This window comes from Galeopterus variegatus, unplaced genomic scaffold, assembly GCF_000696425.1.
Source record: "Galeopterus variegatus unplaced genomic scaffold, G_variegatus-3.0.2 Scaffold8423, whole genome shotgun sequence".
NCBI classification, from domain to species: domain Eukaryota; kingdom Metazoa; phylum Chordata; class Mammalia; order Dermoptera; family Cynocephalidae; genus Galeopterus; species Galeopterus variegatus.
In genome coordinates this window covers 47,678-61,547 of record NW_007734534.1, presented here as the reverse complement: position 1 = coordinate 61,547, position 13,870 = coordinate 47,678, and the positions used below count along the sequence as shown (strand labels likewise).

Sequence of the window (13,870 nt, the reverse complement as noted above, 5' to 3'; positions counted from 1 at the left end):
TTGGCGTCACAAACAGGATTAAGAGCCACACACAGCCAGTCCAGGATTTTGGAAATTTTATCAATATGAATATATGTTCATTTGCAAGTAACGAAATAATGACTAATACTGGTTTTTAAAAACAAAGACATTTAATTCTCTCTCACAAGAAAAGTCTGGAAGTAGATGGTTTCAAAATCACTATATTAGCTAAATTACATGATAAAGGACCCAGCCTCCTCCTGTCTTTCTCCTCTATTACCGTCCTCAGCAGGTTGGCTTTTTGTCCTTGTGCTTCTTACCTCACTGGTCCAAGACAGCTGCTGCAGCTCCAAGACAACTGCAATCGAAGCAGGAAGAAATGGGCAGGGTCTCTATACTATCTTTTTTATTTATTTATTTATTTTGGCATCTGGCCAGTAGAGGGATCAAACCCTGTATCTTAGTATTGTCAGCACCAACCTCTAACCAACTGAGCTAACTGGCCAGCTCTATCTTTCTTTTTATAAGAACAAAATCCTTCCCAGAAGATTCCTAACAAACATCTCTTTATGTCTCATTGGTCAGAACTGGGTCACATGCCCACCTCTAAATCAACCCACATGCACAGAGAATGGGATTACCCTGTGTGGTTGAAACTATTCATGGCTCATTTCCTAGCACTACGGGAGGGAATGCCCTCCCTGAACATGTTGCTGCCTTCACAATATTGAGGTTCCTTAAAGCAGATGAAAAGGGGGAATAGTTGTTTAGTAGACAACAATCAATAGTAGGGGAAAAAACCCACAGGACTTATTCACCAATTTAATGTGAAAGTGAAGGGAGAAAAAAGGCTCAAATATCACTCAAAAGTTTCAAATTTGGTTTAGATCCCTGTACTGGCCACACTCTTCCCTCCCCACCCTTCCCCCCAAAATGTTTCAAGCTTGGGTAACTACAATAATCACAGTGCCGAGAACAGATAAAAAGAGAATGGAGGAGGAAATATCTAGTTTGTGAGAGAGACAATAATGAGTTCTGCTTTCTTCTTCTTGAATTTGAGGTGCAATCAGATAGTCTGATAGAAAGGTAGGATGAGAACTAAGGAGAAAGGCTGGACTTAAATGTAGACACTGGAGTCATACAAAATGAGGAGGATTTGAAACCACAGGAATAGATAGGACCATTAGGGGAGAAAATGAAAAGAGAGAAGAGGGATAGGCTGGAGGAATCTTGGTGAATAGCTATAATCAGAAGATAATAAGATGATGATGTTGCCATAAAAAGAAAGGGAAAGGAAGTAATTAATTACAGACATCCCCAAATCAAGGGACTATAATAACATGGCAGCCAAGAAGTAAAGTTTCCAAGGGAGAGCAGTGGCCAATCCTGTTGACTATGACAGAGATGTCAAAAATGACAAAGTACGGGCCGGCCCGGTGGCGCACTGGATAAGTGCGCCGCTTGGGAGGTGCGGCGGCGCTCCCGCCCGAGGGTTCAGATCCCACATACAGACCGGTTCCCGCTCACTGGCTGAGCGAGGCACGGGAGCGGCACCGAGGGTTGCGATCCCGTTGCCGGTCCCCAGTCTGGTACGGGGGCAGCACTGAGGGTTGCGATCCATTGCCGGACACGGAAAAAAAAAAAAAAAAAAAAAAAAAAAAAAAAAAAAAATGACAAAGTACTCTTGAAAAATTTCAGGGATGACGGGAACAGAAACCAGATTGTAGAAACAGTGATTTTGCGTGTATTAATGTAACACTCACTTGCACTCATTTTTATCTCTTTGTCTACGCTTTGAAGAAGTTTGGAAGTGAAGGGAAGGAAAATATAGGTTGGCAGTTGGAAGTAATGGACTAGTTGGTCAGTGGATAGGTAACCTGATTACATCTGTGGGCTAAGAAGAAAGAGCCTAGAGAGAGCGAAGAGTGAGGAACAGTGGTAGTGATGGGGAAAACAAGAAGACACGCAGAGGCTGAAGGTCACAGTAAGGACAAAAGCATGTTCACCAAGAGACATGAAGATGTGGAAGAGATATTGAAGGTCGCCAGAGAATATTAAATGTTGGAGAAAATGGAAAATGAGTTTCAAGATATCTAGTGAATAACGAGGAAAAATAAAGGTCAATAGAATTGAGAATATTGGTCCCCAGCAAGCTCACAAACACCATCAGGAGAGGGGAGAAGATGCAGATAAGCACTGAAATTCATTGAGGGAAGCAGGAAAAAACCTGGAAATTGGAGGCCAACAGATGCAATGGAACATGGTTATACGACAATGGCCAAACCGTTAAAACCAACAGATGCAATGGAACATGGTTATACGACAATGGCCAAACCGTTAAAAAAAAATTTTTTTTTTTTGCAGCTGGCTGACCTTGGTGTTATCAGCACCACACTCTAACCAAGTGAGCTAACTGACCAGCCCTAAATAGTTAAAATTTAACTGGTAAAACCTCAGTGGGAAAGAGCACAACTGAGGAAACTAGAGAGTCAACAAACCATGGGGTGAGAGGGTTCTAGGGTAGGACACTTTCATTTTATAAGGGATGGATATAACCCAAAACTGCCAAGGATGTTCCAAGGCAGATGCCAAGGAGAGAAAGGTTAGAGCAGAATCCTGTTCCAGGTATCCATCATAATGGAACATAATCTCGCCACAACTGAAGACACATACACACACCCCCCTTTTTTATACTGGGCTCCGTTCCATGACATCCTGCAAACTGTGGACAGTTCCAACAAAAGCACCGCACACATGAACGCTTGTATAACTGCATAATAATTCGTATATGTGCAGATGAGAATGTGGGTTATTAATGATGGATGTGGGACATCAAAAGTGACTGAGGTGGGGACATGAAAACAGTGCTGGTACTTAGGGCAGGCACATCAGTTTCTTGATAGTTTAACTCCTGACAGTTAAAGGTAAAGGCTATATGCAGGGAGGTAACAGGAAAACAAAAGCAGGCAGACAATTTGATGAGAAGTAAAACCAAAACCAGATTACAGACAGCTGCATGGCCTCTGAAATTCACAAGGCCTTTCCAAGCCTTCTCTTACAGAGAAACACAAAGGACTTGTATGGAACTCCGGAGACTCCTGATAGGTCATACTATAGACACATACACACAGGTTCCATCGTGAGATAAAATCAGGTCATAGAAGGCCCAACGAAAATAACTTACGTGAAGAAAGAGAATGAAGGTTTAAACCATGAAAAGATGAAGCTGCTAAAAGCATCAGCACCCCTATCCCTGCACATCTTCTTATTGTTTGGTCCCTGGAACTAAGAACCTGAGTTTTAGAAAGTCCCCGCCCTTCAGTTTCATTTCTCTGTTTCCTTCTTCAAGGTATCTGTTTCCCTGAGTCTCTGCTCCCACTAGCAGGCTGAGCAGGCAATACCCAGAGTGTAACATTGTAACTGTTTCCCTCTGTTAGCCCAAGGTTTCTGTCTCTGCAAGTCTGTTCTCATGAGCAGGCTGTATCCAGAATGGAACACTGTGACTGTCTTCCTAGGCTAGTCCAGATGCTAATCTTAACCCTATAAAAGAAGACACCCAACTGCCTCTCAGTGCTGATGCCATTTTTCAGTTCAGCCCAGCAGATCTGCTTGCCACTTGCTAATAAAATCTTCTTTTCTTCCTTTACCTGGCTAGCGTCTCCTTCCTCAGAGACCTTACACTTATGAAAGAGCTTGACTTGTCTTATATATGGGCAACAAACAGAAAATGTGTATGACCCATAAATAAGTGTGAGTAATATTCAAATATAGGCACAAACTTTATTTCAGTGGCCACATAAATTACATTTATGTCAACTCTCTCTTCTTGATCTTGTAATAATTGCTTCATGTTTAACATCAGGAAATAGATCTCTTCATCCACAGAAATGTATGTGGAAGCCTTATTACCCAATTAACCCAGGTAGGCAAAAAAACCCTCATGAAGTAGCAAGATTAGCACCAAGAGATATGTATAAGAACATAAGCACCTTAATAGTAGAGAAAATGAGAAGAATAAAGGTTTGTACTGTAGAAAGAAAAGAAATATTCCTAAGAATTTCCTTATAGTGAAAACTCTTACTAAAAAGGACACATCACTGGCTGGCCAGTTAGCTCACTTGGGAGAGCGTGGTGCCGGTAACACCAAGATCATGGGTTTAGATCCCCTTACTAGCCAGCTGCTGAAAAAAGAACAAACAAAAATAACAACAAAAAGGACACATCATGATGAAGGTGATGATGATGTTTATAACACCTTATCATTGACAGGTACTTTATAACCATTTCACAAGACTTATTGTGTATTATGTTATTTGATACTCACTCAACTTTATAAAATGCACAGAACACCTATTATGTTCCCAGATAACAAACAAAAAAGGTGAGGTTTGGAAAGACTGCATGTATAGCTCAGTTGGTTAGAGTGCTACCTTACAACACCAAGGTCACGGGTTTGAATGCCTGTACCAGCCAGCTGCCAAAAACAATGAAAGGTTGCACACAGGCACACAGATAAAGAAATGGTAGAGACTGGACTTGAACCTACATTTTTCTGATTCTAGGTCAGTGTTCTGGCCTAGTCCTTTTAAACATTCAAACATCTAGACGTACTAAGCAGTATTCTTTCCCATCAGCAGAAAACTAGAAGGAATGACTTCTAGATAACACCCCAGCCCTGGGACTCCACGATACCTGGGTGCTCACTATCCCTTGAATACCCTCTTGACAAAAAGCAAGCTCATCCAATGGGTGTGGGTATGCACATGTGTGGCAGATGTGTGAACACCTAGGAGCAGTTAGGGAGGTACAGAGCCAATACTTAGAACATCAGACTAGAGCACTGAAACTTGCCTCTCTACACAGAAAAAGTCTTACCTTACCTCAAGTTCCTCTTTGCATAAAATGTTACCATTTTCATGGTTTTTGGGAGCCTGCTATTGGCTTCCAAAAGCTTGGGCGCTATACCATGCTGTTACTGTAACAGCCCTCCAGTGAACCATCAAAAACCCAGTTAGAACATTTTGAATGCAGCAGTTTGCTTGCCACTAGAACACTAAACTGCAATATTTTATATTTATCTCTATTTAAATTTTAGTGATGCTGAATAAATGTTAACACGGTCCTATGATAATATAATCACAGAAAAGTCTTAATAACACCACATATTGTCACTTCCCCTTAAGCAGGCCCAATGCATGTTTTGCAAGTCACTTAGTTAGTCTCCCTTAACTAGGATGTGACATGAAGATGCTACAGTTTCCCTAAAAAAAGTATTTCCAGAAACAATGGCAAGGGACTTGTAAAACTATTTGTTCATATTGAAGGTAGAAAGAAAGTACTTGAGAGTAAGGTAAAGATTTCCAAAAAGGGTCTGGAGAGAGAGGTTAATAATATTTGATGTATGTATTAGTCCATTTCTGTTGCTTATAACAAAATATATGGAACTGGGTATATTACAAAGAAAACAAAATTTATTGCTGACAGTTTCCAAGGCTGGGAAATCTACAGTCCATGAAACACATGTGGTGGTGACGGCAGTGACCCCTCACATTGCAAGATGGTAGAAAGCAAAGAGAGCAGACAGAAAGACAGACTCTCCTCTCTCTTCTTTTAAAGCCCTCAGAACCACGCCCCTGACCACCATTTTTAATCCATTCACTACAGCACAGTCAGACAATCTAATCACCTCTTTAAGGCTCCACCTTTCAATTACCGTAATAAGATTTCCCACCCTCTTAACAGTCACAGTGAAGACCAAGTTTCTAATACATAAAACTTGGGGGACACAATTCAAGCTTCAGTGAGTTTTTTGGGGGTGGCATAATTCAATCCACTACAATGTAGTTCTTTTCTGGCTTGAGAAACAAAAAAGTGAGCCTTAGTAACTTCTCAAGCCTCTAAAGACTTATGAGGATAAGACTGTGGACTTCCCCAGGGCTGAAACCATAGCTACCGATGACAAACTCAAAGATTCTCCACCTTCCCAGTGGATATACAGGAGATTTCTCTGGGCCTCTCCTAATAGCCCCCACCCACGCCCTTGCAGTAAGAATCAGAATATATTTATTCCTGTTGTAGAGGCACAAATGGCCCTCAGAGCAGATTTTTCAAAAATAGGAGGAACTATAGCTCCAATGACCAATCGTACATGAAGATATCTTGGTCTTTTCAGGATGAATATAATGATGTGATGTCCACATATATTTCTGCATCCTCTCTTTTGAGATGCTGCTTCTTCACTCTTGCTTGGTCAGTCTTCTAGCACAAGCCAAACTAATTGAAATTCTAAAGAACTCCCAACCCAGAGAGTACGATAACCTGACAGCATGTGGATTGGTTCCAGACACCTTGGGGAAGACACATCCCCCCAAAAGGCCCTCCTTGGTCAGGTTCATCACTTATTCATCACTAGATGTGGCTATACTGCCAAAAAGAATCAACTCTTGGAGTTTATTCCCTTCCCTCTCTACTAGCTATGATTAGTCAAACTTCTTGTAAGCTTTGAACACGACAGACAATGTGACCTAAGATGTTATTAAATGTCCACATACATAAGATAGGGGGAACAGAGAGTCAAAAAGGTTGACAACATGGGTAAAAATTCCTATCTATTTGGAATAAAGGCAGAATCAAATTCTTAACTCTAGTTTCATCGGGATTAAACTGAAATGTTGGTAGGGATGTGCACAAGTTCAAGTGTAACCTTCTTCAAAGCCAATTAGGTCAAACAATCCTGATCAATGTGATATCCATCCACACTGCTCACCTGGAAAAGGCAGCCCCCAGCACAAATGCAGCATACTCCTTCACCAAGGGCTCTGTGCTGTTCAGCCCATTGATCACCACTTGAAGGCCACCAAAGGAAAGCAGGTCCTGCGCATTATCCATCTGCAACAAAGGCACTGCTTAGTATAGTATAGCCATCAAGGAAAGAAGAGCTCTTCTTAAAACCCTTTTTTTAGTGACTATTCAAAAAAAAATTAGTGAGCCAAATTAAACCCAATAGTGGCCTCACTGGCTAATTAGGAAAGGGTATGTAAAAACAAACTGAATTTTTAAATAATCTTAAATTTGAGAACTCTTAATTCATCTAACATAAGAGCACCCGCGTGGGAATCAGCGGAAATGGCACCTAGCTATTGCTTATGCCAAACATGTCCCGGAAAATTCTAATACCGTAATGAGTCAGAAAGCTTACTACTAATGTACAAGCTGTTCACACAAAGAATCTGGCGTCATTAGTACCATTAAATGATGCCATGCTTCCTGTTAATGTCCAACCCCAATGGGGGTAGCAGAAGCAGCAGACATTAAAAAAAAAAAAAAAAAAAAAAAAAAAAAAAAAAAAAAAAAAAAAAAAGATAAAATAAAAAGCTGATTTTTAATTAGAAGCAAGAGACTATAAAATGATCCCTGTTGATGGGGGGTCAGGGGTGGAAGAGGGAGTGCTACAAGAGAGCTAGGAGAAGAATAACAATAGTACCCTTCTTTTCTGTCTAAGGTTGACTGAATCTGAAAACATTCACAATAAAATCTGTACAAAAGTGACTCTCCCAAAGGTTTCAGTATAGGCCTGTGCTACTCACTAGTGGCTACATATTAGAAAGTGTGTGACATTTTTATCATCATATAAAGTTCTCTTAGACAGCATTGGTCTAGGCTATCATTTAAGCTCCAAATCCCCGAGTATACGCTCACGCATGCACTCACTCACTCACTCTCTTGCTCTCTCTCTTACTCTATGGAGGATCTCATTCTCCTGTTGCAGGGAACCCTAAGCATTTTCTAATTGTTAAGCTTTCCCTTTTCCACTTGAGAAAATGTTTTAGAAACTCTATGCTCCACTGTAGACTCTGGCCCCTGCCATTTACCCTGCTTGCTTCCTGGGCCTGCCCTCTAGTAGATAACAGCAGTCTCACACTGCCCACCCACCCATGGGCCAGATGCAAATTAGGCTCCTAAAGTGACCAACGGACTGTGTCCCACAACCAGCCAATCCATATTAGCAGGACAGCATCCCTCCTTTACATAAGAGAGCCTGAATGGGAACCTGTGACGGAAAAGGGCGGGAATTTAGGCTATATAAGGGGGTCTTTTCCTTTGTTCTGGGAGACACTGGTTTAGGAGTTATTGCTCCCCAGTGCTCTCCTTGCTTGCAAGCAAAAAGAGGTGCTGTAACACTGAACAAAGAGCTGCAACACTAAATAAAGAGCTATAAAACTATAACACTGATGCCGGTCTTGGATTCTTCTGTGCTTTCGCCCCACAACACTCCAAGCTTCATTAGTATCCTGGAACAAGAAGATTCAACTTCCTCAGAAAGGTCACTGGATCCTGTTTTCTGAACGTAGTAGCTACAGTCTCCCTTGAAAATATTTCTGGTGCTACAAAGGCTGACTCTTGTCCACATGCTGATCCCATTCTACAAATCAAGAAAACTCAGGAAGCTAGAGCCCGACAATGAGATAACTGCTACCTTTTTCCTCCAGATTCCACAGAACTATTTCCTACCCTTATTTCTGCCTCTGAACTGGAAGAGGGCTCTGACATAGAAATCAAGTGTGAAGAACAATATTTGACTCTGCCAATGTTTTGGAGTGAGCCTAGCTTGTTTTTTTGTTTGTTTGCTTACCACTTGGAAGATCAATCTTATACATTTTGATAGAACTTCCACAAGTGCAGAGATTTTTGTCTGTCCACTGTTGTAGCTCCAATGACTACAATAGTGCTAAGAATATACTTAGGTGTTCAATAAATGATCATGGAACCAATAAGAATTTGACCACAAAAAAATGTTTCTGAAATAAACTCCACTGTGAGTAAAAATGACAATCGAGGTGTCTATGCCAACAAAATGGATGGGCCCCTGGTACCACAGACATGAAAAATTAGGCAGTCCAGGTTGTGAAGTAAGCATGGAGTCTGCTCTGCCATGTAGCCCCAGGCCACAGCTGGGATTTTTCTGCCCCCGTCTGTCCTTATGAAAAGGAATGATTATTGAGCCACAGCCCAGTTCACTAGGGAGACTCAGAGTGGGTGCTTTGCTAACAGAGGCACCTTCCTTCTTCACATGTTCCAGTTTTAAAATATAAAAATTCACTGCATATCCTTTGATCTTCCTTCCTCTAGGTTTTCCAGATACAAAACCATGACTTAGAATCCTGTTATTCCATGCCTAAAATGGCCACTTATCAAAGCTGCTGTTAGTCCCTAGCAGAGCACCTGTCACTCTGTCAGCCCCAAAGCAAGACAACCCAGAGTTACAAAGGCTGTTCTAAATTCAGTTTATCTATATTACTACAATGATAATTTAGTGTGATATAAATGTTGACATTTACCTAAGCACTTTGTACTTTTCAAGGATTTTCTCATTTTTTATTTCACTGGCAGTGAGGAAGAAAAGAGTCATTCTGCCTATTGCACACCAAAAGCTGGGCTCTTCCCAGTGTCACACAGGAGAAGGCATGACAAGAGCTCAGGTCCACAGCTCCCCAGCTGGTTTTAAGAGCCAAAACTTTTCTCAGGCTGCCTTCGGGATGGGGTAGGACAGGCAGAAGACAGGAGTATAGGGAGGGAGTGCATTAGGAAGGAGACAGTGGGAACTATGCCAACACTCATGAGGAAAGGAAAGAACCAGAGCACTGACAAGACAATGAGAGAATAGGAAACAGAAAGAAAGAAATGGTGGTAAATAACTAGGGAGTCACGTGAGGAGAGGCAAATACACTGCCCCAGGGTAGATGGGCAGAAAGAGACTGTCCTCATAAACAATTCACAAACTATTTTCTACATACAATGTTTTGCTTTTCACATAACCGGTTTAAGAATTTAAATATGGGGTCAACCCTGTGGCGCACTCGGGAGAGTGTGGCGCTGGGAGTGCAACAGCGCTCCCGCTGCAGGTTCGGTTCCTATATAGGGATGGCCGGTACGCTCACTGGCTGAGCGTGGCCAATCACAAAAAAGACCAAAAAAAAAAAAAAGAAGAATTTAAATATGGGGTCAACCCTGCGGCGCACTCGGGAGAGTGTGGCGCTGGGAGTGCAACAGCGCTCCCGCTGCAGGGTCGGTTCCTATATAGGGATGGCCGGTACGCTCCCTGGCTGAGCGTGGCCAATCACAAAAAAGACCAAAAAAAAAAAAGAAGAATTTAAATATGGCTGTGAGGAATTCTTGGGCAGACGTGTTTGGGCCTCCTTGAAGCCCATGGCTCTTCAAACCTTTATTCACTAAATGGCAGTGGACTGAGGAAGTTCCTGGCTAGAAAAGTCCTATCTTCCACAAACTAGCACTACATCACCCCAATTGCCCACCACAACTGGAACTTGAGGCTGAGCTATGTCTTCTTCAATTTCCCCATGAAATCACAACTCAACACTTTGCATGGCAGCCTGATGCACCAGCCCAAAACAAAGACCTTACACTCCTAATCAAAACACCAATGACCCAGAACATTACATTTATGACTCTTCTGCCAACTGAGAAAGTTTGGCCTCTACCGGGAGACTGGCTCCTGGGATGACCTCAGGCCAAGTCGGGTGATATTGAAGAAACTGTTCACTGTCCCCCCCCACCCCATCTCCCACCTGTGAAAGCAGAATGAGATGTCACCCTAGGAATGACACTGTCAGGTGACTGGAGGACCTACAGAGGAAAAAAACAAACTTTGTTAGGGCGCTGATTTGTTAGGAGCCCAAGCCTCCTGTGTACCCACACTCTTCTAGGTAATGATAAGCTCTCCAATCATTTTGGACTTTCATGTGCAACTAAAGCAAGAGTCTATAGAAACCTGATACCTGAGATCTATCCAAATATGTTAAGATGAGAAAAAATAAAAGCTGTCAACATCAGAGCAGGACTGAGTTGGCCAATAACCGCTAGGATCCTTAATCCTTAAATATCTCTAACGGAAAAGCTATTGGAGTTTTTATTTTTCACCCTGGAGAGAAAGACTGGAAAGGGTAAAGAGAACCCAGGTTCAGTTTTTTTCTCTAAGAGGATCACAGTCTTGCTATTTGAGGCCTGAGAAAGAGTTATGAGCCGAGAAAGAAGATGAAGAGGCTGCCCCATAATTCCTACAGATACATTGTACACTCATCCCCTTTTACCACAGAAGCTGGCAAAATCCTAAAGAAAGAAAGAATGTCTTTTAGTCTAGTTTATAGAGAACAAGGAGGCTATCGTGTGTGGGAGGACATTGAGGATCTATGTCTTGATGAGGATCTCAAACAAGCCTTTGATTATGAGTAAACAGCCTCCTGGGCCACCATTGTCCCTAGTCTGGATCACTGTAATAGCCTCCTATCTGCTCTCTCTCCTTCTACCCCAACCCCCCTCCTCCAGTCTAATACTCAACATAGCAGCTGGAGGGACTCTTTTAAAAGTAAGTCAGATCACATCATTCTTCTGCTCAACGTCCTCCAATAACATCCAAGTCAACTCTTTTCCATGGTCTCCGAAGTCCTTCATGTTCTTCCTCTCATTATCTTTCTGGGGTTCACCTACTTCTCTCCCTGTTCTCTCAGCTCTACCTGCACTGACCTCCTTGTGGTTCCTCAGACAAGTTAGCATGCTCCCCACCTCAGAGCCTTTGTACTTGCTGTTTCTCTTGCCTAAGATGCTCCTTCTCAACACTGCCAGTTCCTTCCCTGCTCTGCTTTTTATTTTTCCATAATATTTATCACCTTCAAACATTTATAAGTTACTTATTTGTTATGTTTGTCTATCTACTGCTTGTTAGAAGGTAAGCTCCAACTTTGCTCATAAATGTATCTCAAGTGACTAGGACATAGCAGGCACTCAATAAATTCATTTACTGAATAAATGAATGGCTTCTCTTGGCTGCTTCTCCTTAGCTTCACCTGTTCCTTTTTGAGCTTTATCCAAAAGGTACCCATTTTCTGTGAGAAGCAGAGTGGTCAAAAGTCTAAGAACACAAAATTTACGGTTGGACAGACCTTGTTATAAATCCCAGCTCTACCACTCACTAGCTGGATGATTTTCAGCAGTCACATAACTTCTCTGTGCCTCATTTTCCTCAGCTAAAAAACGAGATTACTAATGGTGCCTACTCATAGGGCAGCTATGGAAATCAATGGACTAATGTGTACAAAGCACTTGAAACAATGCCTGGTATATAATAATGCTCAGTAAATATTAGCTATTTTAAATCTGATCAGTTACTTCCCCCTTTCAAACTCCTCAATTGTTTTTAGGACGAAGGCTAAAATCATGAAGAGCATAATATTCTCACCTTTACCTCTCTGACTCCCTATCCTTTCCACTTTATCTGTGCTACCCTCTCCTCCTGGCCACTATGCTTCAGTCACTCCGATCTTTTCCAGGCCCTCAGTCTTACCAAGCTCTTCTCTGCCCCACAGTCTTTACATATGTTGTTTACTCTGCCTCAAATGCTCTAACCCAAGGACTGGCAAACTTTTCCTAAAAGGTCTGACAGTAAATATTTTTGACTTTGTGAGCAACATGGTCTCTGTCACAACTACTCAATTCTGCCATTGTAGCATAAAAATAGCCATAAATAATATATTAAATAAATAGGGGTGCCTGTATCCCAATAAAACTTTATTTACAAAAGCAGGTGTCAGACCTATTTGGCCAACAGGTGGTAGTTTGCCATCCCTACTCTAGTCCCCCTCTTCACCTAGTCAACCCCTAATCATCATTTAATGTTCAACCTAAATGTCAAATACTCTGAGAAGCCTCCATTTATTGGCCCTAACTAGGCTCTAAGTTCTCCTGCTATATACTCTTGAATCATCCTCTGGAGTCCTGTCACAATCTTAAATTATCTCATTATTTAATTGGTAATTTGTTCAATGGTTCATTATTTAATTGCTTCCCCTTCCAGACTATAACCTACTAGTGACAGGGACTATGTCTATTTTACCTCTGCTATGTCCTTAGTGTTAAAAAATAAAGGAGGCAATACTTCAACTGAAAAAGAGATTGGCTCTGGCCTCTAAGAATGTGTCTTACTACAGCAGACTTTGGCCTAGATTAAAAATATTCTCTGCCCCAGGAGAGAAGTAAAGATGATGATGCTATTTTCTTAGGGCTTAGGGCAGGGGGATTTATTTTTGGAGCTGTTTACAGTACCTGATGGACATAATATTCGAGATCAAAGAGTGCAGCAATCTTCTCTTCTAGGCTGGAGCTGGAACTGTTGAACTTGGTGATCAGCCGTACCATGATCTGCATGTCAGTCTCAATGACAACATTTAGCTCATCAAAGTCCTTCTTCAGCTCCTCGATGGGGCGGAAGAGACGCTTTACCTCAGCCTGCCTTGCCTAAGGAAAGCAGCAAAGAGATGATTAATCAAATCTATTGGATACATCTCCCCAAGACTTGTCTGTGGTCTGCCACAAAGCCCATCCTCAAAGAACTGCTTATCAAGACTCACAATCTTCTTAATCTGCACTATCAAAAATCCTGATACTTTCTAAAATGCCCAGAGAAGAGAGCCCTCAGAGTCTACCCATAGGGGCCTCTGCTCCAAAAAGTCACTCAAGATTTTCCAAGGATCACTTATTCAAGTCCAACTTCCAATGCTCAGGAAGAATGGAAAGTCTTCTTGTTGCAATCACTGAGGTCAGGGGAAATAATGCAAGCTCACCTTCAACCCCTAACCTCAGATGAATCAGTTGAGGTCTAAGGTAAAATAATCCACAACCTGGTTCTCTATCTTCCACAATCATACTCTATCTTGGCCTTGCCCTGCCCAACCCAGAAACATTTTAGGGAAACTCGGACGTAGAAAACTGTAGGTAAGAGCTGTCAAAACAAGAGCAATTTGCTGATGAAAATTAAATCACTGTCATTACTGTCAATCTAACCACAGGTGTACAATTTTTTCAACTGTTTGAAATGGCTAAATTACTGTATGTACTA

General features: G+C 41.8%; 1 protein-coding gene across 1 annotated transcript in view; it reads right to left on the bottom strand.

The window, feature by feature from the left end:
• Positions 1 to 250: 250 nt before the first annotated feature.
• LOC103608450 (nucleotide exchange factor SIL1-like) overlaps positions 251 to 13,870 on the bottom strand; it is a 45,752-nt gene continuing 32,132 nt past the window's right edge. The window contains exons 6-8 of the mRNA XM_008592876.1: positions 13,078 to 13,269; positions 6,728 to 6,849; positions 251 to 319 (exon numbers count right to left, since the gene is read on the bottom strand). Of these exons, the coding sequence (XP_008591098.1) occupies positions 283 to 319; positions 6,728 to 6,849; positions 13,078 to 13,269 (351 nt within the window). The 3' untranslated portion in view covers positions 251 to 282. The remainder of the gene's footprint in view (positions 320 to 6,727; positions 6,850 to 13,077; positions 13,270 to 13,870) is intronic.